This window comes from Pongo pygmaeus, chromosome 15, assembly GCF_028885625.2.
Source record: "Pongo pygmaeus isolate AG05252 chromosome 15, NHGRI_mPonPyg2-v2.0_pri, whole genome shotgun sequence".
Taxonomy (NCBI): Eukaryota; Metazoa; Chordata; class Mammalia; order Primates; family Hominidae; genus Pongo; species Pongo pygmaeus.
In genome coordinates, this window is record NC_072388.2 from 91,687,618 (window position 1) to 91,713,762 (window position 26,145).

Here is a 26,145-nt window from a genome sequence, read left to right on the forward strand (position 1 = left end):
TTCACACAGCACATAGCAGAGCTTGGATGAACCCAGGCCATTTAGCCCCTACACCTGCCATCGTCTCATGGTGCCTCTTAACTCTTTTTTTTTTTGAGACAGAGTCTCACTCTGACGCCCAGGTTGGAGTGCAGTGGTGCGATCTTGGCTCACTGCAACCTCCGCCTCCCAGTTTCAAGCGATTCTCCTGCCTCAGCCTCCCGAGTAGCTGGGACTACAGGCACGTGCCACCATGCCTGGCTAATTTTTGTATTTTTAGTAGAGACAGGGTTTTACCATATTGGTCAGGCTGGTCTTGAACTCCTGACCTCATGATCCACCTGCCTCGGCCTCCCAAAGTGCTGGGATTACAGGCGTGAGCCACCACACCCGGCCGCCTCTTAACTCTTTATCCAAATTCTTCTAGGTCTAATTTACCCAGTTATAACCCTAAGGGCAAGTTTTCAGTTGCTTTTGGGAATCAACTTGCTATTAAACTTTGCTTCCCAGAATGTTAGTGTTTGGGCTCCAACCCTCCCAGGATATTGGATCTGGGACAGGTGACAGTTTTGTAATTTGCACTTTTGTAAGGTGCAGATGACCTCCCCCTAGGGGTTCGATGACACCAACCATTGCAGAGCACTTGGCATTGTCTTATGTCATTTTTGTGCATTTTAAAGATAGAACACTGGCTGGACACGGTGGCTCATGCCTATAATCTCAGCACTTTGGGAGGCCTAGGCGGGCAGATAACCTGAAGTCAGGAGTTCAAGACCAGCCTGGCCAATATGGTGAAACCTCGTCTCTGCTAAAAATATAAAAATTAGCTGGGCATAATGGCATGTGCCTGTAATCCCAGCTACTCCTGAGGCTGAGGCAGGAGAATTGCTTGAACCTGGGAGGCGTAGGTTGCAGTGAGCTGAGATTGCCCCACTGCACTCCAGCCTGGGCAACAGACTGAGACTCTGCCTCAAAAAAAAAAAAAAAAAAAATTAGAAGATCAAGTTTTAGCTCCACTGGGAACCTTGTGTAAAGTGCCCCAGACAAGATTTGCACCAAAGGCTTTCTGTCCTCAGCCGTTCTTGAGCAGCTATGTAAAACATGCTCTCCTTTTCCCTGAAGAAATCCTCAGGGCTGGGCCTGGTGGCTCACACCTGTAAAGTGCCCTAGACGGGATTTGCACTGAGGGCTTTCTGCCTCTGAGCACAGCCTTTCTACTGCTCCTCAGCTGCACCTCCCCACCTTCTCTGTTGTTTTTGCAACAAGCAGTCAGTGGCCAGTTTGCAGGCCATGTTGTAGAGTAAGTAAGATGCATGGCCTCAGTCTATGACACATTGCTGCACCTCTTGACTCCACTATGGGGTTTAGGCATCCCTAGGACTAACTGCCGGGAGACTTCCTACAGGTTCCTCTCATCTGCAAGAGCGCAGCTTCTCCTAAGACCTAGGAACACGCTTTTTGTTTTTTAAGGGAGATATTCCTCCTGGAAGAACTGCATTCCTTTCTGGAACAGACATGACCTTCTCTCCTGGGAGAATTTGATCTCAGGCACAAGGAGGAAGTGGAGAAGGGAGGTTTCCATTTGGGAAGCCAACAGCAGTTCAGATTCATCTATCAGCACTTACTTCCTAGAGAACAGGATTTAAATGTAAGCTGAGTGTGTTGCAGCTTAGGAGCTGAAGGGATCTGTGCAGACCTGATGTCCCCGAATGCTGAAAGACATAAAGCCAGGCTCACCACAATCATTTTTCCCTGGAGCCAAGGAAAGTTTCACTTTACAGTCATCTGAATGGCTGGAGACCCAGGGCACAAGGAGCACATCCTATCAAAGGCCAGAGACCTTGGCCATGGCATGCGCAGGCTTGGGCCCTGCCAACCTTCATGTGAAATAGTGATAATAAATATGGAAAGAGCAGCATTTGTCAAGGGCCTTGACACACCAGGCATTGTGCCTGGCATGTCACACATTGTTCTAGGAAGGGACTTTGGTGGCAAAGAAGTGAAAGCCACTCAAACTAGCATCAAAAAGAGACTTAGAGAAGGGACACAAGGGACCCTCTGAGAAATGGAGATGGAGGGTTAGCCGGGCTTTGTGGGTGATCACAGCTGCTCTGTCACACGTGCCAGCCCCTTGCTCCCTGCACATGGCCTTCTTGCTGACTCAGGTTCCTAGTCCCCTGCTCCCCCGACCAGCAGGTCTCTGACTCAGCTCACAGCCCCACCTGACCACTGTTCTTCATTCAGATTGTCCAAGGAGAATCCAGATGATCCCTGGCCAGCTTAGTGATGAGGCCCTGTGAGCCAGGGGTTACCTTGTATAGTCAGCATTTCAGGGAAGACCAAAAGGACAATGGGAGGCAAATTCATTGCCACATGCCCACACATACATTATCTCATTTATTCATGTAAAAGCCCATTTTACAGATAAGAAAATGGAAAGTTAAGGAGTCTAAAGGGTTTATTCAGCTACAAAAAAGGAATGAAGTGCAGGGACTGACACATGGTGCAGCATGGAATAACCTGGAAAACATGCTAACTGAAGGGAGCTGATACAAAAGACCACATATGCTACAGTTCCATTTGAATAAAATGTCTAGGATAGGGAAATCCATACAGACAGAAAGCAGATTAGCGATTGCCAGGGGCTGGATAGAAAGGGGAATGGAGAGTGACTGCTTAATAGGCATGGGGTTTCTTTTGGGGTGATTAAAAAATTCTCTAAATGCCGGGCACAGTGGCTCACACCTGTAATCCCAGAATTTTGAGAGGCCAAGGCAGGCAGATCATGAGGTCAGGAGTTCAAGATCAGCCTGGACAACATGGTGAAACCCCATCTTTACTAAAAATACAAAAATTAGCCAGGCGTGATGGCACATGCCTATAATCCCAACCTCAGGAGGTTGAGGCAGGAGAATCACTTGAACTCGGGAAGTGGAGATTGTAGTGAGCCAAGATCGTGCCATTGCACTCCAGCCTGGGTGACAGAACAAGACTCTGTCTCAAAAAAAAAAAAAAAAAAGCTCTAAAATTGATTGTGGTGAGAGTTGCACAACTCAGTGAATATACTGAAAAGCACGGGCATGTTTTTTAAATGAGTGAACTCTGTGGTATGTGAGTGATATCTAAATAAAGCTATTATCCAGAGAGAGAAAGATAGATCAACCAAGGGGCTTTCCTCATTTTGGGATATAAACAAAAGCTGAATTCATACTCAGGGCTTGCTGAGTTTGAACTCCTTGCTCTGCCTGCGCTATGGCCTGATTCTCAGCCAGCCTTGCTCACCACTTCCCACCCCTCAGCCCTTTCCTTCACTTGCTGTGCCTGCAGTGGAAAACAGCATGGCGCCCTTTTGCCAAGGAAGCCTGGATTTGGCATTGGGATACACAGGGTAGTGGGCCCCACCCTCTGCAGCATGCCCTCCACATGCCTGCCATGTGCTGCTTTTTCTTATGACACTTCTTCGTTTTATAATAAAAGTCAAGCACGTTGTGTTTGTTTGTTTGTTGTTTGAGATGGAGTCTCACTCTTTTTGCCCAGGCTGGAGCGCAGTGGCACGATCTCAGCCCACTGCTACCTCTGCCTCCCTGGTTTAAGCGATTCTCCTGCCTCAGCCTCTGGAGTAGAGTAGCTGGGATTACAGGCACCTGCCATCACGCCTGGCTAATTTTTGTATTTTTAGTAGAGATGGGGTTTCACCATGTTGGCCAGGCTGGTCTTGAACTCCCGACCTCAGGTGATCCGGCCCACCTCGGCCTCCCAAAGTGCTGGGATTACAGGATACACCTAGACGCAACTGAAAATACAGTTTTGGTTTCTTGCCTTCTGATTTTGTGCAAATATATTTGTGACTTTCAGTTTTTTCCCTAGAGCCAAGAGCCAAGGAATGTCTAGTTAAGGCTAAAGATTTACTGGGTTTCCAGTCCGCTGGATGATCTTGTAGTTACAGGAAGTTCATGAGGCATATGTGTTTCTTATCATTAGTGTCATCAGTTTTATTTTTTTGGCATGCCACTCATTTTCCTATGAGAAGAATGCAGCAAATATCCAAAGAGTTGCACTAGGCCTGCTGTTGAGATAGGGATGATGTTGCTGAAACTCAGCTATTGACTTGCAGGCCGAGTGCCACGTGATGGCTCACAGTGTGCCTTCATGAGCCGATGTAAGAAAGTCCAAATTCAGACTTGGAAAAGCCAGCGTTCGAAAGTGCAGGCTATATAAGGTGTAATCTTGGACTTCAAGAGCCTACCAGTTAGTCGAGGCCAGAAAACTAACATAAGGAGGAGCAATTCAGCCTTCAACTATATTCAGCAGTTGATTACAAGTGTCCAAGGAATTTAGAGAACAGGGATTACTCGCAGTGGTTTTCAAACATTTTACAGTGTGTATGTGTTTAATACTTTAAAAATATGTTTAGGAAAGGCATCTGTTCTGTGGCTCTTCCAAGTTTGCTTGTAACTTGCTTTTTCCTTTACATCAGATGATGAGCATTTTCCTAGTTATTGATTCATTGAAAACTTGACTTTGACTGACTGTGCAACAGCCTCTGTCTTTGGGATGCCACATGGATATTTATTCACTGGCCTCGTTGGATTTTTTAGTGTTTCCGTGGCATCTGGAACACTTTGCTGCCTTCACTCATCCCGTTCCTGTCCTGCCAGTAGCCCCAAGCTCCCCAGGGGTAGAGTCTGAGTTTGCCCTCAGGACCTACAGCCCAGCCTGTGATGTGGCCCAGGTTCTCTGAGGGTAGAAAGAGTGGGCATCTGGCAAGAAGTGTCCCCAGCCAACGCTCAACAGGCCTTGGGGCCAGCAAAATTGTGGCCTCAGTCTGAGGCCAGGGCAAGGATGGGCCCTTCTTTAGGGGAACTCCCGCAGCAGAGCCAAGGCTTAGTATGGCACCTTTGGGGATTGGACCCCACAGCTTTGCCAACCAAACCACTAGGATTGCATGATGCAGGCTTCCGTTTCTCCTCTGGCCTTGGTGTTCTCAGGCTGCAGAGAAAGTTACTCACTTCCCTTTTTTTTGGAGCATAAAGCCCTGCAATGCCACTGTGGTTCCCTAACAGGCCCCAAGACCCCAGGATGCAGCCCATTAGCTCCCGGCTTCCCCCACTCCTTGGAGTCACATTGGCTTTGAGACCTTTGCCCTGCCACGGTGCAAACCCCAGGCCTGTCTTGGGGCAGGAAAACTGTGTCCCAGGTACCCAGGCCGAGAGCCTATTTGCCTGAACCCGTGTCTGCTCTGTTCCTGCCAAAATCCACACCTGAGCGATGGGAAATGTTGTCTTGTGTTCTGTGCCTAATGGAGCCATCCTGTCCCATGGCAGGCTGCCCGGCTGGTGGCCCATCCGTTTACGGGGCTCCTCTGCCCTCCTTCCTGCCTCCCTCCTCTCACTGTCTTGTCTTTACACATCCTCCCGTGGTTCAGATTGTCCCCATCTTGCCATTGAAACTAACCTTGCCTGTGTCCCCTTCCTCAGAGGCCTGACCCTCCACTCTGGCTAAGCTAATCCACTCATGGGTGCCAAGGGGCTGACACTGGGCCCCTGCTCTGGGCCAAGCACTGTCTCAGGTGCTGGGAATACTCAGACAGCTGAAACATTTGACTGCCTTCTGGAAACTCTGAGTCTGGTGGGAAAGTCAGGCAAAAAAACCCAGAGAATTACAGTCCCAGTGATGGTTACTGCTGTCACAGGCATATCAGAGCTGCAGGAACACAGGCGGGATGGGCAAGGCCTGAGCACATCAGGGAGGTGCTACCAGACAGGTCGCATTTGACCTGAGCCCTGACGGATGAGTAACCATTTGCCAGGTAGAGAGGGGAGAGGGTGGGAAAAGAATTCCACGCAGAGGGAATAGCATTAGCCAAGACCTGCTGGTGGGGCAGTGCATGGCACGTGGAGGAAGAAGTGAACGGTAGATAGAGTGGAGTGAAGACTCGGTAGATGATGCCAGAGAAGATGTGCAGGGGCCAGGTCCTGCAGACTCGAATGCCAGGCTAAAGGGTTGAAAGCGATTCTCTACAGAGAACCACCAAGGGCCTGCCGTATGCCCAGCCTAGGACCACCGGAGGATAATGGAGCAGAGGGGGCGGCTACAGCTGTGATCTGGGTGAGCAGTCATGGGTGTCCCGGCGCCAGTGGGCAGTTCTGTAAGTTGTCTACCACCATGACACCACCTTCGCCCACAGGAAGAGTCTGGATGTGGGCACCGGGGGTCTCAGCTCACATGTGGGGCTGCTGCCCAGTTACCGTGGGATCAGTCTGGCTGCCTGCTTCTCCTTGCTAGGAAAACTCCCAAGGAGGCAACTTTGTTGGGCCTGTGTAGACATGGGCACAGTGCTTCAAACACTCACTCCAGGGGCCAGAACATGTATGTACTCGAGGCAAGGTACCTGGGAGAGTGAGGCATACATGGAGGAGCCATGAGCTGCCCAAGAAAGCAAAGGGCCCCGGCAGTCACAGAGAGCAGCTCGTCCAGGCCCTGGGAGAGGCCGCTCTGGATACCATGTCCTTGGTGACTGTGATGGGCACAGAGCTTTGCACATTGGAAAGAGTCACAGGAAAGGTTGTCATACTTGTTAGTGTGATGAGAGCTGGCCTCTCTCCACTGGCTGTGATATTCAGGCAGCCAGACACAGGGTATCTGCCCAGGACAGGTCTGGGGGGTGCACCTCAGAGAGATGCACACAGCTGGTGGGTCACAGTTCACTTCCGGTCTGTTTCTTCAGTCCCTTTGTCCTGGGAAGGCACCTGCTTACCCTGATTGTGTTGGCGACCCCAGTCAGCAAGACGGCAAATGCCTACATCCCTGATAGTGCCCACCTCTTAGAGCGAGCACATGCTTGGCTGCTCCAGGCCATCTTGTGAGGTCTCCTTTCAACATCAAGAGCCTGTTGTGTTGTTGCCACATCCTGAGTTCTGGGCTGCAAGCCACCCTGCTACTCACCGATGCTGGGAGAGCAACCAAAATATGGGAAGTGTCGCAAGTTCCTATGAAGGAAGGCTGCCTAACACGGAGGCTAAACACACAGGCTGTAGAACCAGCCCGACCTGGTCAAATCCCAGCGCCTCACTCCCCAATCCGGTGACCCAGGGCGAGTGCTTTCATGTTTCTGAGCCTCTGACCCTCATCTTTGAACTGGGGGCAAGGCCTATGATCAGGTGTCGGCGAGATAACCCAGGTAAAGCAAGAAGCCCGTGGGCTCACGCGCGGCAAGAACGCCATGGATGTTTGCTCCTCTGATTATCCTTGATATTATTTTCCATAGTTTTCTTAAATGTGAATTCCTCCCAGGAGTAAAGAGCCCTGGGTGAAAGGCTGGCTGCACCAATTCACAAGGAACTCTGCATCTGCCTGGGTCATCCTCTATCCAGCTCCAAACCTAGCAGGCTGAACAAGACCTGGGACCCTTGTTTCTCTCCAGGAGGAAGCTTGAGTGAGCGCAGGGTGGCCTATGTGCTGACTGCAATTGTTCCCAAGATGTAGCATCCCTGTGTGCTCTTTGGAGGGTCCTGAGCCTCCGTCAGATGCTTGGCAGAGTGTGGTCCCCACAGATCAAGATTGCCTGTCCCTAGCCTGCTTTGGTGGCCACAGCCATGGCTGAGCCCCTGGGGACTGGGTCGGTAGAGAGGCATGCACTGGAACTCAGCTCCGCGGTGCAGGAGCCTTGGCTTCCCCTGACTGGGGCAGACGACCAGCTTCTTAAGCGGGAGATTGACTGGAGTCAGAATTACTTTGTGGTGGGTGGCTGCTCCCCGCTTGGACAGCCGGGTCTGATCTCGCCGGCCACAATCCATAGGTTCATCCTTCCCACATATAATAACCATGGAGGCCAAAACAGGCCCAGCGTTCCTTCCTCCTCGCACGCCTGTGATGTGTGTACTGTTATGACCCCATTTTAGGGATGACTAGACTGAGGCCTAGGAAGGTCAAACCACCTGCCCCAGAGCACCCAGCTGGTTGGCCACAGGAATTCCAGGCCTTCCGTCCCCTGTGCTCTCACCATGCCTTCCCCACGGCTCCAGAGCACAGTGTTGTCACCCCCCACCCTGTGTCATCAATGCCCTCCAATGTGGGCTCTCACACCAAGGAAGAGAACTGAAGCTGAGCTTATCGCATCACCCCCGGCCCCACCCTACACTGCTGGGGAGGACTGAGTGGGGCTTCCCCTCTCGAGGCAGGAAGTGGTGGGAGAGGTTTGAAAGCGTCCAAGAGGGGAAAACAACCTCAGAGTAGTGAGGCAAATGCCTTGAACAGCCCTCCCACCCGTGGACCCCGCCCACAGACCCCGCCCAGCACAGCAACACCTAGTCCCCGGCACAGACTGACCACCTGCCCCTCTCTTGCTTCCACAGGTTTCTGGGACTCCTCGCTGAATCCTCCACAAGAAAGAGGGAAGCCAGCAGAGCCCCCAAGAGACCGGGCCCCCGGATCTCCCCTAGTCTCCAGCCTCAGGCCCACAGCCCATGACGCAAACTGTGCCTGTGAAATCGAGCTGTCGGTAGGAAATGACCGCCTGTGGTTTGTGAATCCTATTTTCATCGAGGACTGCAGCAGTGCCCTGCCCACCGACCAGCCACCTCTTGGAAACTGCCCTGCACGCCCCTTGCTGCCCACCTCTGATGCTACCTCACCCACCTCCAGGTGGGCCCCACGCCGCCCACCACCCCCTCCCCCAGTGCTGCCCCTGCAGCCCTGCAGCCCAGCCCAGCCCCCTCTGCTCCCTGCTCTTGCCCCCGCCCCTGCCTGTCCTTTGCCCACCTCTCCCCCAGTGCCTGCCCCCCACGTCACACCCCATGCCCCAGGTCCCCCAGACCATCTGAACCAGCCGCCCATGACGACCTGCGAGAGACTCCCATGCCCCACTGCAGGCCTGGGCCCCCTCAGGGAGGAAGCGATGAAGCCAGGGGCAGCCTCCAGTCCCTTGCAGCAGGCCCCGGCCCCGCCACTGCCTGCGAAGAAGAACCTTCCCACTGCCCCTCCCAGACGCCGCATTTCCGAGAGGGTGTCCTTAGAAGACCAAAGTCCGGGGATGGCGGCAGAGGGGGACCAGCTCAGCCTGCCTCCCCACGGGACCTCAGACAGCCCTGAGGACACGCCCCGGGGGAGCATGGAGCAAGGCCAGGACACAGAGGTGAAAGCCAGCGATCCCAACAGCATGCCGGAGCTGCCCAGGACGGCCAAACAACCCCCAGTACCGCCCCCTAGGAAAAAACGGATCTCTCGACAACTGGCCTCGACCCTCCCAGCTCCCTTAGAGAACGCTGAGCTCTGCACACAGGCTATGGCCTTGGAGACGCCCACGCCGGGTCCACTCAGAGAGGGCCAAAGCCCTGCTTCTCAGGCTGGGACTCAGCACCCTCATGCCCAGGCCACTGCCCATTCCCGGAGCTCTCCAGAGTTCAAGGGCTCCCTGGCCTCCCTCTCAGACAGCTTGGGGGTGTCTGTCATGGCCACCGACCAGGACTCCTACTCCACCAGCAGCACGGAGGAGGAGCTGGAGCAGTTCAGCAGCCCCAGCGTGAAGAAGAAGCCCTCCATGATCCTGGGCAAGGCTCGGCACCGGCTGAGCTTCGCCAGTTTCAGCAGCATGTTCCACGCTTTCCTCTCCAACAACCGCAAGCTGTACAAGAAGGTGGTGGAGCTGGCGCAGGACAAGGCCTCGTACTTTGGCAGCCTGGTGCAGGACTACAAGGTGTACAACCTGGAGATGATGGCGCGCCAGACCTCCAGCACGGAGATGCTGCAGGAGATTCGCACCATGATGACCCAGCTCAAGAGCTACCTGCTGCAGAGCACCGAGCTCAAGGCCCTGGTGGATCCCGCCCTGCACTCCGAGGAGGAGCTCGGTCAGTGCCCTGGGAGGAGGTGGCAGGGAGGAGAGGGCGGTGGGGCTCACAGACTCAGGAACCCCTTAGGACAAAAGAGGCCTATGCAGTGGACGCTGTTGGTGCCCACCCCCCATCCCTTCCGGGCCCCAGCAACTTTCTCCGGCTGCTGCAAGGTAGGCTGCTAATGGTGCCCGGCTCCCCCCTTTCCTAGAGAATTGACCTTGACTCTGTAGGATCTATATTATCTGCACCCTCTCTTCCACCATCAGGGGCCCACTGCCAATTACTCCCTGCCGTAGGGGGACAAAGACTGGCCCCTTGGCCTCAAGCAGGACCACTGTGTGATGCAGTTTATGCTCCGGGGCCCGGCGAGATCTGGCTGAGGCTGAGAGTTCATCCTTGCTCAAGCTCGCTCTGCGGCTTCCCACTGCTCTCACTCTCTGTCTTCTGAGAGTCTCCGCAGTGAAATCATATGCACTCAGATCCCTCTTTCACGCTCTGCTTTCAGGGAACCAGCCCAAAACAGCTCACTCCTCTGACCACCCCTTCTAAAGTAGCCCCTAGCCTTCCCCACCCTCACCAGCCTCGAATCCAATAATTATCAAAGCTTTTTCCGATTGTGGTTCACGGTGAGAAGTAGTTGTGAACAACCACACACCTACGTGTATTAAAAATATTCAGGCCAGGCGCACTGGCTCAAGCCTATAATCCCAGCACTCTGGGAGGCCAAGGCAGGAGGATCACTTGAGCCCAGGAGTTCGAGACCAGCCTGGGCAACATGGCAAAACCCCGTCTCTACAAAAAATACAAAAATTAGCCAGGCACGGAGGCACGCGCCTGTAGTCTCATCTACTTGGGAGGCTGAGGCAGGAGGATTGCTTGAGCCTGGAAGGCCAAGGCTGCAAAGAACCAACATCCTGCCACTGTACTCCAGTCTGGGTGACAGAGCGAAACCCTGTCTCAAAAAGAAAAAAAGAGCTGGGCGTGGTGGCTCATGCCTATAATCTCAGCACTTTGGGAGGCTGAAGTGGGTGGATCACTTGAAGTCAAGAGTTCGAGACCAGCCTGGGCAACATGGCAAAACCCCGTCTCTACTAAAAATACAAAAATTAGCCAGGTGTGGTGGTGCATGCCTATAATCCCAGCTACTCGGGAGGCTGAGGCAGAAGAATTGGTTGAACCTGGGAGACAGAGGTTTCAGTGAGCCGAGATTGTGCCATTGCACTCCAGCCTGGGCAACAAGAGCAAAACTCTGTCAAAAAAAAAAAGAAAGAAAAGAAAAAAATACATTCTGTCAGTTCACACTGCTGTAGCCAAAGTGGTTGATAAACACTGAGCTGCTTCTGAGCTAGCTGGTAAATAGTTACTGCCCCAGCCGTCCCCTGGTGTCCCTAAGCCTCTCCTTCCCCACCCAATAATGAAAGAGTCAGTGCTGGATACGGTAAGGGACACGTGAGCCTCTGAACACAGTAGCTTCATAGCGAATGTTTCTTAGAAAAGGAGCTTCAGGTGTTCCTTTCCCAAGGCTACTGGATTTTGCTAGCAGACTCCTGAAAACAAATAGGTTTGCCAGGCCACAGGATTCATGATGGCATTTCAGGTGTGGTGAGGGGTGATGGGATTGAGATCTGAGGCCAGTGCTGTGTGTGTGTCTGCACAGGGCCCTGTAAGCAGATAGTCGACAAAGAGTTATTGGGCACCCAACTCCGCATCAGGTGCTGGCTCAGATATAGAGACAGAGGTGAGCAAAGCACTCAAAAGTTTCTGCCTACGGGGAGCTTACGGTCTATCAGAGGTGACAGGCAGTCAGCAAGAAGGATGAGTAGGGCCGGGTGCAGTGGCTCATGCCTGTAATCCCAGCACATTGGGAGGCGGGTGGATCACCTGAGGTCAGGAGTTTGAGACCAGCCTGGCCAACGTGGTGAAACCCCGTCTCTACTGAAAATACAAAAATCAGCCAGGTGTGGTGGCGCTCACCTGTAATCCCAGCTACTCGGGAGGCTGAGGCAGGAGAATTGCTTGAACCAGGGAGGCAGAGGTTGCAGTGAGTCTAGATTGTGGCACTGCACTCCAGCCTGGGCAACAGAGCGAGACTTTGTCTCAAAAAAATAAAAGTTAAAAAAAATAGAAAAATTAACTGGGCATGGTGGCATGTGCCTGTAGTCCCAGTTACTCAGGTGGCTGAGGCACAAGAATTGCTTGAATCCAGGAGGCAGAGATTGCAGTGAGCCGAGATTGTGCCACTGCACTCCAGCCTGGGCAACAGAGCGAGACTCTGTCTCAAGAAGGAAAGAGAGAGAGAGAGAGACAGAGAGAGAGAGAATAGTAAAGTATAGTGTAAGGAGACACATTTGTGAGTGCATGTGGATGGAAGTGAGGTCAGGAGGCTGTTGGGGGGCAGGACCCCAAGGGCCTTGTGAGCCTCTCTATCAACCTGACTTTTCCTGCATGTGAGATGGGGTCGTGCAGGGTTCACGTCCAAGGGTGAGTGACCTCACTCACATGTGAACATCACTCTGGCCGTCACGCCTAGTGGGAGCAGAGAGACTCAGACTCAGTGTGAGGCTACTGTCAGAACCAAGGTGAGCAGTGAAGGTGGCTGGGACCAGGACGGAGGCAGCACAGATGGGGAGACATGATTGGACTCTGCCTGTTGTGAAGCTGGAGCCACAGGACTGGCTGGAGGCTGGATGCAGGAGTGGTAGAGGGGAGGTAGGATGTGGACAAGCAATGTCGTCCCTGGGAGGACACAGCATCCATCCTGGGGCAGGCACTGGGGAAGAGTTGAGGAGTTCAGTTTGGGACATGTGACACTGGAGATGCTTATTAGACACCAGGTGGGGAGGTCGAGCGGGCCATTGAGGGCTGAGTCTGCAGTTCTGGGGCTAAAGAGAGACGTCTGGGAACTGTTAGCACAAAAGGAGCCGTGAGACTGGATGAGATCATCTGGGTCTGAGGACTCAGCCACAGGCACCGTGCAGACCGGGAGGGATAGAAGGGCATGGGAGGACATGGAAGGACATGGAAAACTCCAAGTGGCCCAGAGGAAGCTGTGGTCAGCCCTGCCTTCCAGAATTGGGGGAGTGTAAGAACTGAGGCCCAAAGGAGGAGTCAGGGGTGCTAAGCCATGGAAAGAGTAGTGGAAGGACTTTCCTTCTGGAAAGGGATGACAGCGTGGACAAAGGCCGAGAAGTGGGGAACGAGGCTGGAGGATCACGGGCCATTCACACAGGCAGTGAAAGTCAGCCTGAGGATTTGGCCCAGAGGTGATGGATCCCCTGAAGGGTGTGTGTGGAGGGCAGAGCAGAGGGGACAAGACAGGGGGATGGCTCAGGAGGCTGCGGCGGGGCAAGGCCAGTACCCGGTGGCCTTCAGCAGAGCAAAGGAGGTGGAGCACAAGCTGGACCTCTGCTGGAAACAGCAGGAATGACTTCAGCCTCAGGGCAGCTGGCTGGCAGGATGCAGACACACCATGGGTCCTGTTAAGGCCAAATCTGCCTCGGGTACCAAGATGTCAAGAGGTGCTAGACTTGGAGTTTGTCCTGGCAGGTGATATGGCAGTGTCACCAGAGCCTGCCGTGGGCACAAATGTGTGGGGCAGAGAGGTTTCCAGGCAGTGAGAGATGGCAGCTGAGCTGAGCCACCAAGGACGGGAAGGGCTGGAGCTACAGAGATGGAGAGAAGGGCCCTCCAGCCTTTGGGAACAGGGTCAGCATCCACAGCAACGGTGCCATTCCAGACACTGCACGTGTCAGCCTCATGACTGCAGACCAGACCAGATGGGCTTGGCTATTGTCATGCCCAAGAAGCCACAGCTCAGAGAGGTTTGGTGACGTGGCCATGAGGAGAGAGCTGGTAGCAGAGCTGGGCTTCAGACTCAGGCAGCCCAGCCCTTTCCATGAGCTGAGTGCTCTGCCTCTTCCTTCCAAGCTCTGCCTGTGTGTGCGGCCAGTCAGATGGTGAAGGAACTTAAACCACATAAAAAGGCCAGACAGGACGGGGTGTGGTGGCTCACACCTGTAATCCCAGCACTTTGGGAGGCCGAGGAGGGCAGATCACTTCAGATCAGGAGTTCAAGACCAGCCTGGCCAACATGGTGAAACCCCATCTGTACAAAAAACACAAAAATTAGCCAGGCATGGTGGTGGGCACCTGTAATCCCAGCTACTCAGGAGGCTGAGGCAGGAGAATTGCTTGAAACCCAGGAGGTGGAAGTTGCAGTGAGCCAAGATCACACTACTGCACTCCAGCCTGGGCAACAGAACAAGATTCTGTCTCAAAAAAATAATAATAATTAAAAAAAAAAGGCCAACAGAACTCCATGCTTAGGGTGCTTCTGGTTTTATTAGAGAGACAAGTCACAAGGAACAATTGGATACAAAACAGTCCTGATGTAAGGCTGCTGAGGGCCCGAGTCTGGAGAGGAGGTGCCGGGAAGAGATCCTGCGGCTCTTAGATGTGAAGGGGCCAGGAGGGCGCGGGCACAGCCCTCTCATTTTGCAGTTCAGGAAACAGGCCCTGGGAGGGGAAGGGACGTGGCTGAGGTCATGCAGAAGCCCAGGACAGTGGGGAAGTTCAAGTTCCTGCTCCCAGGTCAACCCCCATCTGCGCCCATCTCTGCCTGCAGAGGCTCCAATGAGGTCGGGAGGTGGGCGTGGAAGGAGGGTCAGGAATGGGGTGAGGGAGGTGAGGGCAGCCCTGTGTTCTGCTGAAGGGGAAGAGGGAGGCAGCAGCAAGGGACCCAGGATGGCCATGGGCCAGCTCCAGGCCTGAGTGGCAGGGAAGGGCTGTCCGGGCCTCTGTTGAGACCCAGCCCCATGGGAGCATGAGTCCCTCCTCTCTCAGGGCTAGGGCAGCACAGGTGTCTCCCTACAGGAACAGGGCTTGGGACCTCCCCTTACTGAGCCTGTAACCAAGACCCATCCCCTGGAGACAGAGGAAGGCCAAAACAACTTCCTAAGAATACATTTCTACAGTCACCCAAAGCAACTGGACATCCCCTTGGTATCAAGTAGACATGAGTTCAAGTCCTTGTTCAACCCCCAACCCACCCCATGAGAGCCTAAGTTGGTCCATCCTCAGAGTGGGCATCAGAGCACATATGCCTCAGAGCAGCTACAAGATCAGAGCGCCAACTCCTGCTCCAAGAGCTGATCGAGAATGCCTCTCAGATAGGACGACATTCGAACAGTGAAGGAACCAGCCATGTGGACGACTGCGAGGCGACTGCGCCACACAAAGGGAACCGCAGGAGCAAAAGCCCTGGGGCAGGGGCAGGCCTGGCAGTTGGCAGAGCAGCCTGAGCGTGGGGAGCAAGCAAAGCAATGAGTGAGAGGTCACAGGGCCCGATCACAGCGGGGCCTCATAGGCCACGAGGAGGCTTTGGCTTTGATTTGATTGCATGGGAGATGGGGGCCATTGGAGGTTTCCAAACAGAAGAATGTTATGATCAAAGATGTCATAACAGGACAACACCAGCTGCTGTGTTGACAAGAGACTATAAGGGCCAGGGCAAAAGTTGACTGACATAACCTGGGCAAGAGATGATGGTGGTAGCCTGACCAACCCAGGTCAAGGTAGCAGCCGTGGAAGTGATAAAAAAGTAAGGTTCTGGACGTACTGTATTTTTGAGACTAGAGTCAAGTGGGTGTGGGAATTGGAAGGGAGATATCAAGAATAATTCCACCAATCATTTACTGGGCATTCAGGCCATCAGCATACAGCTGCCCAGGTTGTACACTGTACAACTCCAGTGTGAGTAACACCCTCTGAAGTTATGTACTCATAGGCAGCCCCGTGAAAGTTTGCTCTCTGCCAGGCCCTGTGAAAAGCATCAGGATACAATGATCAGTGAGTATTAGTTTCCAGGGGCTCCTGTGCCAGTGCCTTTCCAGTGTGGCTTTCTGTTGAATAAACTGTGCTCTCTCATGTGTCAGAACCACAGGGTATAACTGCTGGGGCTGTGAGTGTCCTTCCAGGGGCCAGGGGATGGGGATGGCTGTGCTGTTGGGCAAGAGAACCAGGTGGCAGGATCCCTGCATCTGGTTTCCTCACCCTCACTCTCTTGTTTACCTGCAGAAGCAATTGTAGAGTCTGCCTTGTACAAATGTGTCCTGAAGCCCCTGAAGGAAGCTATCAACTCATGCCTGCATGAGATCCACAGCAAGGACGGTTCGCTGCAGCAGCTCAAGGAGAACCAGTTAGTGATCCTGGCCACCACCACCACTGACCTAGGTGTGACCACCAGCGTGCCGGAGGTGCCCATGATGGAGAAGATCCTGCAGAAGTTCACCAGCATGCACAAGGCCTATTCACCCGAGAAGAAGATCTCCATCCTGCTCAAGACCTGCAAACTCATCTACGACTCCATGGCCCTTGGCAACCCAGGTCAGTGGGCAGCCGGGAGGGGTCTGGGTGAGGAGGTCTCTTTGTATGGGTCCATGACCCCACCCTGACAAGGACTCCAGAGCCCTTGGAAGGCCCCAGACTTTCCAGATTCAGAGCCCCCTTGGGGAGGAACTGGGTGTAGGTGGGGTGTAATTCCTGGGCCCTCTTGGAGTTACCTGGGGACTGGGAGGAGAGCCATGATTGGCTGCTGCCCTGGAGGCAAGCAAGGAAGCCAGCCCACACCTTAACTTTGTGTGAATGAGGAAAAGCACTGTGTTAGTCTGCTAGGGCTGCTGAAACAATACCACAAGCTGAGTGGCTTAGCCAGCAGAAATATATTGTCTCGCAGTTTTGGAGGCTGGAAGTTTCAAGATCAAGGTGTGGGCATGGCTGTGCTCCCTCCAAAGACACCAGGGAAGGTTCTGCTCCTTCTGAGCTTCTGGTAGTTCCTTGGCTTGTGGCCACAGAACTCTGATGTTCACATGGCGTGCTTCCTGTGTGCATGTCTGTGTCCCAATTTCCTCTTTTTGTAAGAATACCAGTCAGACTGGATTAGGGGCCCACCCTACTCCAGTGTGACTTCATTTCAGCTAATTACAGCTGCAACAACCCTATTTCCAAATAAGGTTAAGGGTTAAGACTTCAACATACAAATTTTGAGGGGACAAAATTCAACCCCTAACAGGTGCCTTAAACAATGAGCATTGATTTGACGTGTAAGTCCATGGGGCATGGACAACTATCTGATCTGGATCAGGCGTGCCTGAGCTTGGGTGGGCTTATTCATGGATCTGTGGTCAGAGGTGGGCCAGTTGGAGGCCAGATAGTCTGGGATGGCCTTGCTCACATGCTGGGTGGGCGGTTGGCTGTTGGCTGGTCTGGGACGCCCTTGCCCACATGCTGGGTGGGCGGTTGGCTGTTGGCTGGTCTGGGACGCCCTTGCCCACATGCTGGGTGGTTGGTTGGCTGTTGGCTGGTCTGGGATGGGGATGACTGAGCCACGAGTTTCTCATCCTCCAGCAGGTTAGCACAGGCATGTGCCCATGGCAGTAGCTGGGGCCCAAGAGAACAAGCAAAGCCTGCAAGGCCCATTGAGGCCTGGCCCTGAACTGGCATGATGTCGCTCTGACGCCTTTCATTGACTTGTTTAGGCACAAGAGACCATCCCAGACTCGAGGAGTGAGGAACATTTCCCCTCTTGATGGAAAGAGTACAAAGGCACATTGTAAAGGGTGTGGATGTGGGAGGGGAATCAGTGGGACTATTTGTAATCATTTGACTGCAGTCCTCCAGGCAGACAAGAACAGGCATCACTGCACGATGGAGCACAGCTCAATGAAGAGAATGCTGGCAGGATTCATCCCTTCAGCTGGTGCCCTTGTGCAGTGAGCAGACTGTGTACCTGGACACGGCTGCCATGGCAACAGAGAGTGGATGGATAGCCACCTCTGTAGACTCACAGACGTGGGTTCGAATTCCTGGTCTGTCACTTACTACCTATTTAACCTTGAATGATTTACTTAACTCCTTAGAGCCCAGTTTCCTCAGCTGAGGAAGCTGCTTTACAGAGAGGGTAAAAGACCCTAAGACCCCTAATGGTTCGGAAGCCATACTCAGTCACTTGTGAGTATTAGAAACAATGTATGTAAAATGGTGGCCTCCATGCACAGCGCCTGGCAGGCTCAACAAATATGGCTGTGTCACACTTTTCCATTAGAAGGTTGCAAATAAACTCAAGATTTTTTAGAATAAAATGCAGAACAATTAAAAAAAAAACAAACAAACAAACAAATATGGCTGTGTTAAGAGAGGGATTCTCTTCATCTCCCCTGGAGAAGGGCAGGTCAGTTTGGCCATAGACCAACAGAAAGCAACTGTGGGTATGATTGGGGTATGGTGCCAGATCCCCTCACCCGAGAAACCTTTCCTCTCAGATCTGGTACAGGCCACAGTTCCAGGTTAGAGTCACATTTTTGTGGTAAACTGATTTGTGTCCTGCGACCACGTGTTAGAATTGTGCTCCACAGGCCAGGTGCGGTGGCTCACGCCTGTAATCCCAGCACTTTGGGAGGCTGAGGTGTGGATCATGAGGTCAGGAGTTCAAGACCAGCCTGGCCAACGTGGTGAAACCCTGTCTCTACTAAAAATACAAAAATTAGCCAGGTGTGGTGGCGGGCACCTGTAATCCCAGCTACTCAGGAGGCTGAGGCAGGAGAATCGCTTGAACCTGGGAGGCAGAGGTTGCAGTGAGCCGAGATCATGCCACAGCTTTCCAGCCTGGGTGACAGAGCAAGACTCTGTCTCACTCACACACGCGCGTGCGCGCGCACACACACACACACACACACACACTAGAATTGTGCTCCCCAAAAGCAGACACCACGCCAAGGCGAACTCCGTATTAACACTTTATCCTGATGTTGGAGATATGATGGGAAGAGAGAGGGTTGTAGTAGAAGCAGGATGCAGTGAAGGGTTTGTTTTCACAGAGTGGACATTAGGCTCGGAGGTCGGGTGTCTTATGCAGCCTGGAGCCCAGAGAACAAGCCCAGGATGTAAACTCTGCAACTGAGTAACCTCCAGGAAAAATCCCCAAAGAAGTACGTGGGGGACAGCGGGCAGCCTCCAGAGCCCAGAGCTCTCGGCGAGTTCGACCTGGTCAGCCCCAGAGGGCTGGGACCCAGGGAAAGAGTCGAGTATCCCCTGCCAGGCAACATGAGGCAGACGGTTAAGACCCCCTCATGGCCTGGCAAAGGGTGTCCGAGAATGAGCGGGGCCTTCTCAAGCCTTGTCGGAGAGAGGCAGTCCTGGCTGTCTCTGCAGCAGCAGGGGTCGGGGAGGGAGGCAAGCTCAGAGGTGTCCTACACGGCATGCAGGGAAGCAGCAGTCAGACTGGATCAAGGCAGAAAGGAGACAGAGCCCCGGGGGACCCTTTGCTGGGAACAGCCTCGGGGAGAGCAGGCAGGCTGGCCCTGGGACCCTGGGCAGATCATGGAAGAGCAAGGTCCAGGCTTCCTTGCCGGCTCTGCCGCTTCTCGGCTTGTGGCTGTGTTCAGATGACTTAGGTGCTCAGCCTCAGTTTCCTCTTGTGTTCAATAGGCACAGCCACAACCACCTCGCAGGACTGTCTTGAAGCTTAGAGGAGTCTGAAGTTTGCTTGTGGCCCAGCAGTTGGCACTTAGTCACAATAGCTATTGATTGGTTTCAATGCTGAATTTCTAATTAGGGAAATCATTTCCCCTGGATTTGCTGGGCTTGGTGGTAAAGTCAGAGCCAAGGGTTTTATAGACCCTGAGACATGATCAGGGAGACAGCTTTGGGCTGGAAGGGGCAATTCCATTCTCGGTGAGTCCCAGTTTATCCAGAAACCCCTAGCTTCCTGGAATTCTTTTTAAAACCCCATGACTGAGCAGCAACATTCAAACAGCATGTTTTTTTTTGTTTTTGTTTTTTTGTTTTTTTTTACACGGGGTCTTCTTCTGTCACTCAGGCTTAAGTATAGTGGCACCACCCCCCAGGCTCAGGCAATCCTCCCACCTCAGCCTCCTGAGTAGCTGGGACTACAGGCATGCACCACCACACCCGGCTAATTTTTGTATTTTTTGTAGAGATGGGGTTTCACCATGTTGCCCAGGCTGGTCTGGAACTCCCGAGCTCAAGCAATTTGCCCGCCTCGGCCTCCCAAAGTGCTGAGATTACAGGTGTGAGCCACCACACCCAGGCTGACTTTGTTAAATTGACAGATAAAATTGTATGTATTTATTGTGTACAACATGATGCTTTCAAGAATATCTACACTGTGGAATGACTAAAGCTAGCTGATTAACATAGGCATCACCTCACATAGTTATCGTCCTTGTGGTAAGAATCAAACACCGTGATTTTTGCTAACAATGAATCCGCTTTCTAAAGACTTACCAGAGAGCAGGGATTCAAGGAAGGAATGGCTAATTTTGAGTAGGGAGGAGGAGCAAGAAAGGCAGCTGCTGGAAAGGGTATGGCTGGTGCTGCATGTGGTTGAATGGAGCAGAGCGAGGTGCTTGCTGCTTTCCATCCTCAGCAGGCGAGAGGGAGGGAAGCCGGAATCTCTGCAGATCCAGAAGCCAGGCCCAGTCGGAGAGACTCTGAGACATGAAGGTCAGGCCAGGGTCTCCCCCAGAAACCAATGGGTTTCTTATCAAGGAACAAAAAGAATGTTTCCCTCCCACCACTGGTTGAGCACTGGACTGGGAGCACCATGACTCCCAGTTTCATCTGGGCAGGCCAGGGCTGCTCCATTCGGACCTCAGCATCTTCACCTGGGTGGAATTAGGTTCTGCTCAAATGGGTTTGGGATTTGTCTACCCCAAATCCAAAGAGCAGAGGATTTGGGGTTCATCCATGGTCCTGGTTTTGAACCCCAGCTTCGGTGCTATAGCCTTGGACATTAATCTCCCTGGACCTTTGTTTGTGTACAAAATGAGGGCAAAACGCTTGTCATGTTGTGATGCAGGGGCTGGGACAGCACATAGGACAGCCTAGGTGCTCAAGGAGTTACTTCCTGAGCCTCAGTTTTCCCACTCTTTAAATGGGGCTAGGAATGCCTCTCTCTGGGCTATTGTGAGGATCAAAGTTTATGAATGTGTGTTTAGATGTTAGGATACAGGAACAGCTGCCTCCCAGCCACGTTCCCAAAAATACAGAAGCTGAACTCAGTGGTTTTCAAGATGGATTCCCCAAGGCACCCCAGGGGCCACCAAAGGGTCAAAAGACAAGCCGGGCCCCAAGCCAGCTCCACCCCAGACAACCCTGCTTGTACCTGTTTCACACATGGGGTTCTGCATGGGATTTTGTTTCAAATAAAGAGTTCTATTTTTTTAACGTTTCATTTGGAAATAATTTCAAACTTCAAAAACTCTTAGAAACAGTACATAGAAACAGGACACCTGCAGACCCTTTGTGAATTGTTAACATCCGACCCCCTCCGCTTCATCATTTTCTTTCTCTCTCTGCATACATAATGTTTTGTCTGAATAGTGTAAGGGTAACTTACATACACCTGGGTCCTTTACCCCTAAACGCTTTCCTAGGTATTTTATGGCATGTGTGTATGTAACATTACATAACTCTTACATAGCCACGGTGGAGTTGTCCATTGCATAAATTTATGTTAATACAATGTTTTTATCTAAACTTCCAGGTTGTCACTTGACCTAATAAGGTCCTTTTTAGAATTCCCCCTCATGTTCAGGATCTGATGAAGGGTTAGATGTTCCATGTGCTTGTCATGTGTCTTTAACCTCCTTTAATTTGGAATATCTCATATCTGTTGCTGAATGATGGAAATACAATCGGAGGAATGCATCATTAGGCAATTTCATTGTTGTGCAAACATTTTAGAGTGTACTCACGCAAACCTAGATGGCACGGCTATACGCCTGAGCTATATGGTATGGTCCATTGCCCCCAGTCTACCATCCTGTACAGCATGTGACTATACTGAAAACTGTAGGCAATTGTAGCTCAGTGGCAACTATTTGTATCTGAAGATATCTAAACGTAGAAAAGGTGCAGTAAAAGTCTGGCATTATGATCTTATGGAACCACTGTCATATATGTGGTCCATCGTTGACCAAAAGTTTGTTATGCATTGCGTGACTGTATTTCCACAGCCTTTCTTTGTATTTTTGTTGTTGTTGTTTTGAGACGGAGTCTCGCTCTGTCGCCCAGGCTGGAGTGCAGTGGCGCAATCTCAGCTCACTGCAAGCTCCGCCTCCTGGGGTCACACCATTCTCTTGCCTCAGCCTCCTGAGTAGCTGGGACTACAGGTGCCCGCCACCACGCCCAGCTAATATTTTTTTTGGTATTTTTAGTAGAGACGGGGTTTCACCATGTTAGCCAGGATGGTCTTGATCTCCTGACCTCGTGATCCACCCGCCTCGGCCTCTCAAAGTGCTGGGATTACAAGCATGAGCCACTCTTTGTCTTTAATGATATTGATGTTTTTGAGGGATACTGGTTTTTTCCCCCACCCCCACCTTTTCTTAATGAAAGTTCCTCATTTTGTGTTTGTCAGATGTTTCCTGATGATTAGATTGAGGTTATGCAGTCTTAGCCAGATCCCAACTGACTTCAATTCTGACTTTGATGTTCAGCAATTTTAGAACGAGGTCCCAGGCATTCAACTCACACCTCCCCCTGGCAGGTGATCCGGGCAGCTGTGTAGTCTATGGCCTTGCTACCCGAGGTGTGGTCTGCAGCCCAGCAGCTCTTTGTTGAGCCCTGGGAGCTGTGAGTGACCCCACAGAGAGGCAGACTCCAGCCCGAGTCCCGCCTACCTCCACCACTGACCTACTTCCTCCACCACTGACTGCTTTAAACAGAAAACAGCCCTCCCTATCCACCACTCCTGACTTCCATCCTGCCTAGCCCTGCCTCTAGTCTTCCCAGCCCCCTCACCTCCAGGGAAGATGCCTCGCCCGCCTGCCTCATTGCTATGATGCAAGCAACAGTAGCTTGATGTGGTACTTTCATGGCCCGCTTGAAAGGGGAATAAAATAGGGCAGGCCACTAGCAGGACCTGTTGGAACAGTGAGGAAAGGGGTAAACATGGAGACACAAGATCTGCGTTAACTGGCCATGCTATCTTCTCCAGAAAGATAGGGCCAGGATTAAACCTAGTATCAGCTCGCTCTAAAGCCTGTGCTTCTATCACCGTGCCAGTGGCCAGCCTGGGAATGGACCCCAAGTTTCAGAATCCTGGTCGAGTGTGTTTTCTCCTATCACAAGTTTAGGGTCCTGGGTTAGGCAAATTGGGGAGTTCACAGAAGCAAATGGCTTTGGATAAACTGGCCCTCCATCCTGGAATCAGGAGCAGACCGGATTCTTCATGGACTTCATGAGGCTTGGTGAGAGCAGCCAGAACTTCTAGATTCATCTCTTCTTTTACTTTGACAAAGAAGTCATTCCCACCTCTTTGATGTCTAAGACTAGTCATCTGGAACTGGTCCTCTGCTGGGGAGAAACAGACTCAAGCCCAAGAAACCTCTTCAAGATGGGAGGGGGAGAAAGAGGGTAGGGGTGCAGTTCGGGAACCTTCTAATGTGAATGCCGAGCAGGAGGCATCCCAGAGTGTACTGACGGCCAGAGGCTGCCTTCTCAGCTACTTGAATAGTCTATGTAAACACCCTGATACCACCCACGTGAGCTTCTGGAAACAGGGCCTGGCTCCTAACCCCAGGGGGATGGAGCACACTAATGACCAGGTGGTGGGATGTGGGGGCCAACCGGGTGGTGATAGATTCCCAGGTCCCCTGCCATCCACTTCCCTGGCAGAGACCACAAAGTCAAGAGTCCACAGCTGGTTCAGGCAGGGGCAGCCGCAGAGGAATTGGATGGGAGGAGGGCTCTTGATGGGGACCCCAGGGGTATGGAATAATGGGCCTTGTGACATTGACTGGGGGTATAGTGGACAGGGAGGGAGGTCAGGCTGTTGATTTTTTTAAAAATCTGTGTTTAAAAAAATTAAACTGGGCTAGGCGCGGTGGCTCACGCCTGTAATCCCAGCATTTTGGGAGGCTGAGGCGGGCGGATCATGAGGTTAGGAGTTCAAGACCAGCCTGACCAACATGGTGAAACCCCGTCTCTACTAAAAATACAAAAATTATCTGGGCATGGTAGCATGCACCTGTAATCCCAGCTACTCAGGAGGCTGAGGCAGGAGAATCGCTTGAACCCAGGAGGCGGAGGTTGCAGTGAGCCGAGATCACACCATTGCACTCCAGCCTGGGTGACAGAGCAAGACTCCGTCTCAAAAAAAAAAAAAAAAAAAAAAAAAAATTGATTTTTGATGATCAAAGTCACTCATGTTTATTGTTGCAAATTGATCAATAGTATGTTGGTGAATTTCTTTCTAGTCTTTTTGAAATAACTACAGATAGGTAAATAGATAATTGGTTAAGGAAACACTTGCTGCTATAAACATTTGCTGCTATTTGATGCTGGATAAGCCCTCTCATCTCTAACTCAATAGAAGTGTACTTCTCACTCATGTAAGTCCAATTGCATGGAGGAGGGTTGGAGGTGGAGGGCCATGCTCCATATGGTCATTCAGGGATCCATGCATGGGAAGACTTCCTAGGTCTCCCTAGGGATTGACATCCAGGTGACAGGAATGGGGGGGGCATCTGAAAGAGAGCTTTCCTTCTCCAAAAGGTTGTAACTCACAACCTCGCTTTTTTACCCCACAACACAAATGGAGTGCAGGCCCCCTAAGATGTCATGTTCTGAAGCTTATAGGACAAACTCCCCTCCTGTCTTTCATAATAATTGTGTCTAGCATTTACTAGTCCATGCTAATCACCTTCCATCTGTCTTGTCATGTCATCCTCACAACCACTCCAGGGGATATGGACACTGTGATTATCCCCATTTTACAGCTGAGGAAACTAAGGCTCAGTGAAGTTAAGTAGCACGCTTAGGGTCACACCTGATGAGCAGGTGAGTGGTTGACCTGAGACTTGAACCCAGGTCCTTTGCTGAAACCCGGGGCCCTCCGGCCTCTCCAGCCTGCCTCCCCAGGGCATCGTGAGGTCAGAGATGACCTCAGAAAAGACAGACACAAGTCATGGCTGAGTTTTGCAGTGCCTCCAACCTCATGCCTTTTCAAGCCAGAGTGGGACTTCGTGGCTTCAGACCTCAGAGCCCACAGCCTGCGTAGCTGACTGGCTTGTGGGCTGAGCTCTCTGAAGAGGAACCCAGGGAGCTGGAGTGTTTTCCTCAGGGACACAGTGTAGCTCAAAGCAGAACTGAGACTTAACCAGCATCTGTGCAAAGTGCAAGCAACCAAACAGGGTAGCTTCAAGGAGCTCAGTGGGAGAGAGGGGGCTGGGTTCTAATCTCATGACAGCCACAGACTTTACAAGTGACCTCCAGCCAACCATTTCTCTGCCGAGGCTTCAGTTCTTTCGTCTGTGCAGCTGAAAGTTCAGACTAGATCAGTAGTTTTCAAACTATTTCCAGGAAACTCTCTAGGGGCCACAGACATAGCTGGGGGCCACCATGGGAACAGTGGAGGGGCATAGTTGAAAGGAGATGAGCAGGCCAGCTCTGCTGCCCCACCCTGAGAAGCTGAACTGTGCATAAGGTACCCATTACCAAAGGCTTCCATTGCAAACACAGATTTGAAGTCTACTGTTCTAAATGGCCTCTACTTCCTGCTGTCACACATTTTTATCAAATAAATTCATTCATTCAACAGTTCAACAAACTTTTTTTGACAATGCAGATGTTAAGAGCAAAACCCAGAAGACCCAGCCCATGTTTTTAGGATGTTCACAATTCAAGCTAAAAACAAGCATTAAATAAACAAGCGTCTTGCAGTGTGATAACTGATATTCATTCATGCTTTTAGCAAATATTTTTATTAAACACCTACTATAGACCCAGGTACTGTTGAGGTGTCAGATATAAACACTGAACAAGGTAAGGTACCTGCCCGAGTAAAACTTTCATTCGAGGAGGGGAGATAGGCAATAACAAGTAAACAGAAATGCAAAATATATCCTCCAAGGTGAAACGTGCAACTGGGGTGGATAAAGCAGGGTAGGGGGTCTGAGGAGTGTTGGAGGAGTTTGCTGTCCTGGGACTGGGTGGTCAGGGAAGGCCTCTCTGAGTTAACGTGTGATATTGACTTTCCCATTCTGTAATGCCAGGACTGGGGAGAGCCATTACAAGGTCATTGGCCCTAGCTGAGGAGGTCTTCAAGGAAGACTTCTGGGAGGAAAAAAGTGGCCTTAAGTGGGAATCATGGTGGAAAGCGAGGGCCAGGGCAGGGCACAGTCATGAGCCTCGTGCTGCCCCAGGGTTGCAGCATCAGCCACTGGCTTTCAGTAAGAGCCCACTCAACAAATGGGGGCCCTGGGTGGGGGTGAGGTGGGGAGTAGTTTTGATAAGATGCTCAATCCTTTCC

The 26,145-nt window shown here is 51.9% G+C and overlaps 1 protein-coding gene across 2 annotated transcripts in view; it reads left to right on the plus strand.

The window, feature by feature from the left end:
- Window positions 1–26,145, plus strand: part of RIN3 (Ras and Rab interactor 3) — a 174,540-nt gene that overhangs the window by 128,326 nt on the left and 20,069 nt on the right. For both annotated transcript variants that reach the window (XM_054448274.2, XM_054448275.2), the window contains exons 6-7: window positions 8,334–9,827; window positions 15,888–16,196. In XM_054448274.2, coding sequence (XP_054304249.2) covers window positions 8,334–9,827; window positions 15,888–16,196 — 1,803 coding nt within the window. The remainder of the gene's footprint in view (window positions 1–8,333; window positions 9,828–15,887; window positions 16,197–26,145) is intronic.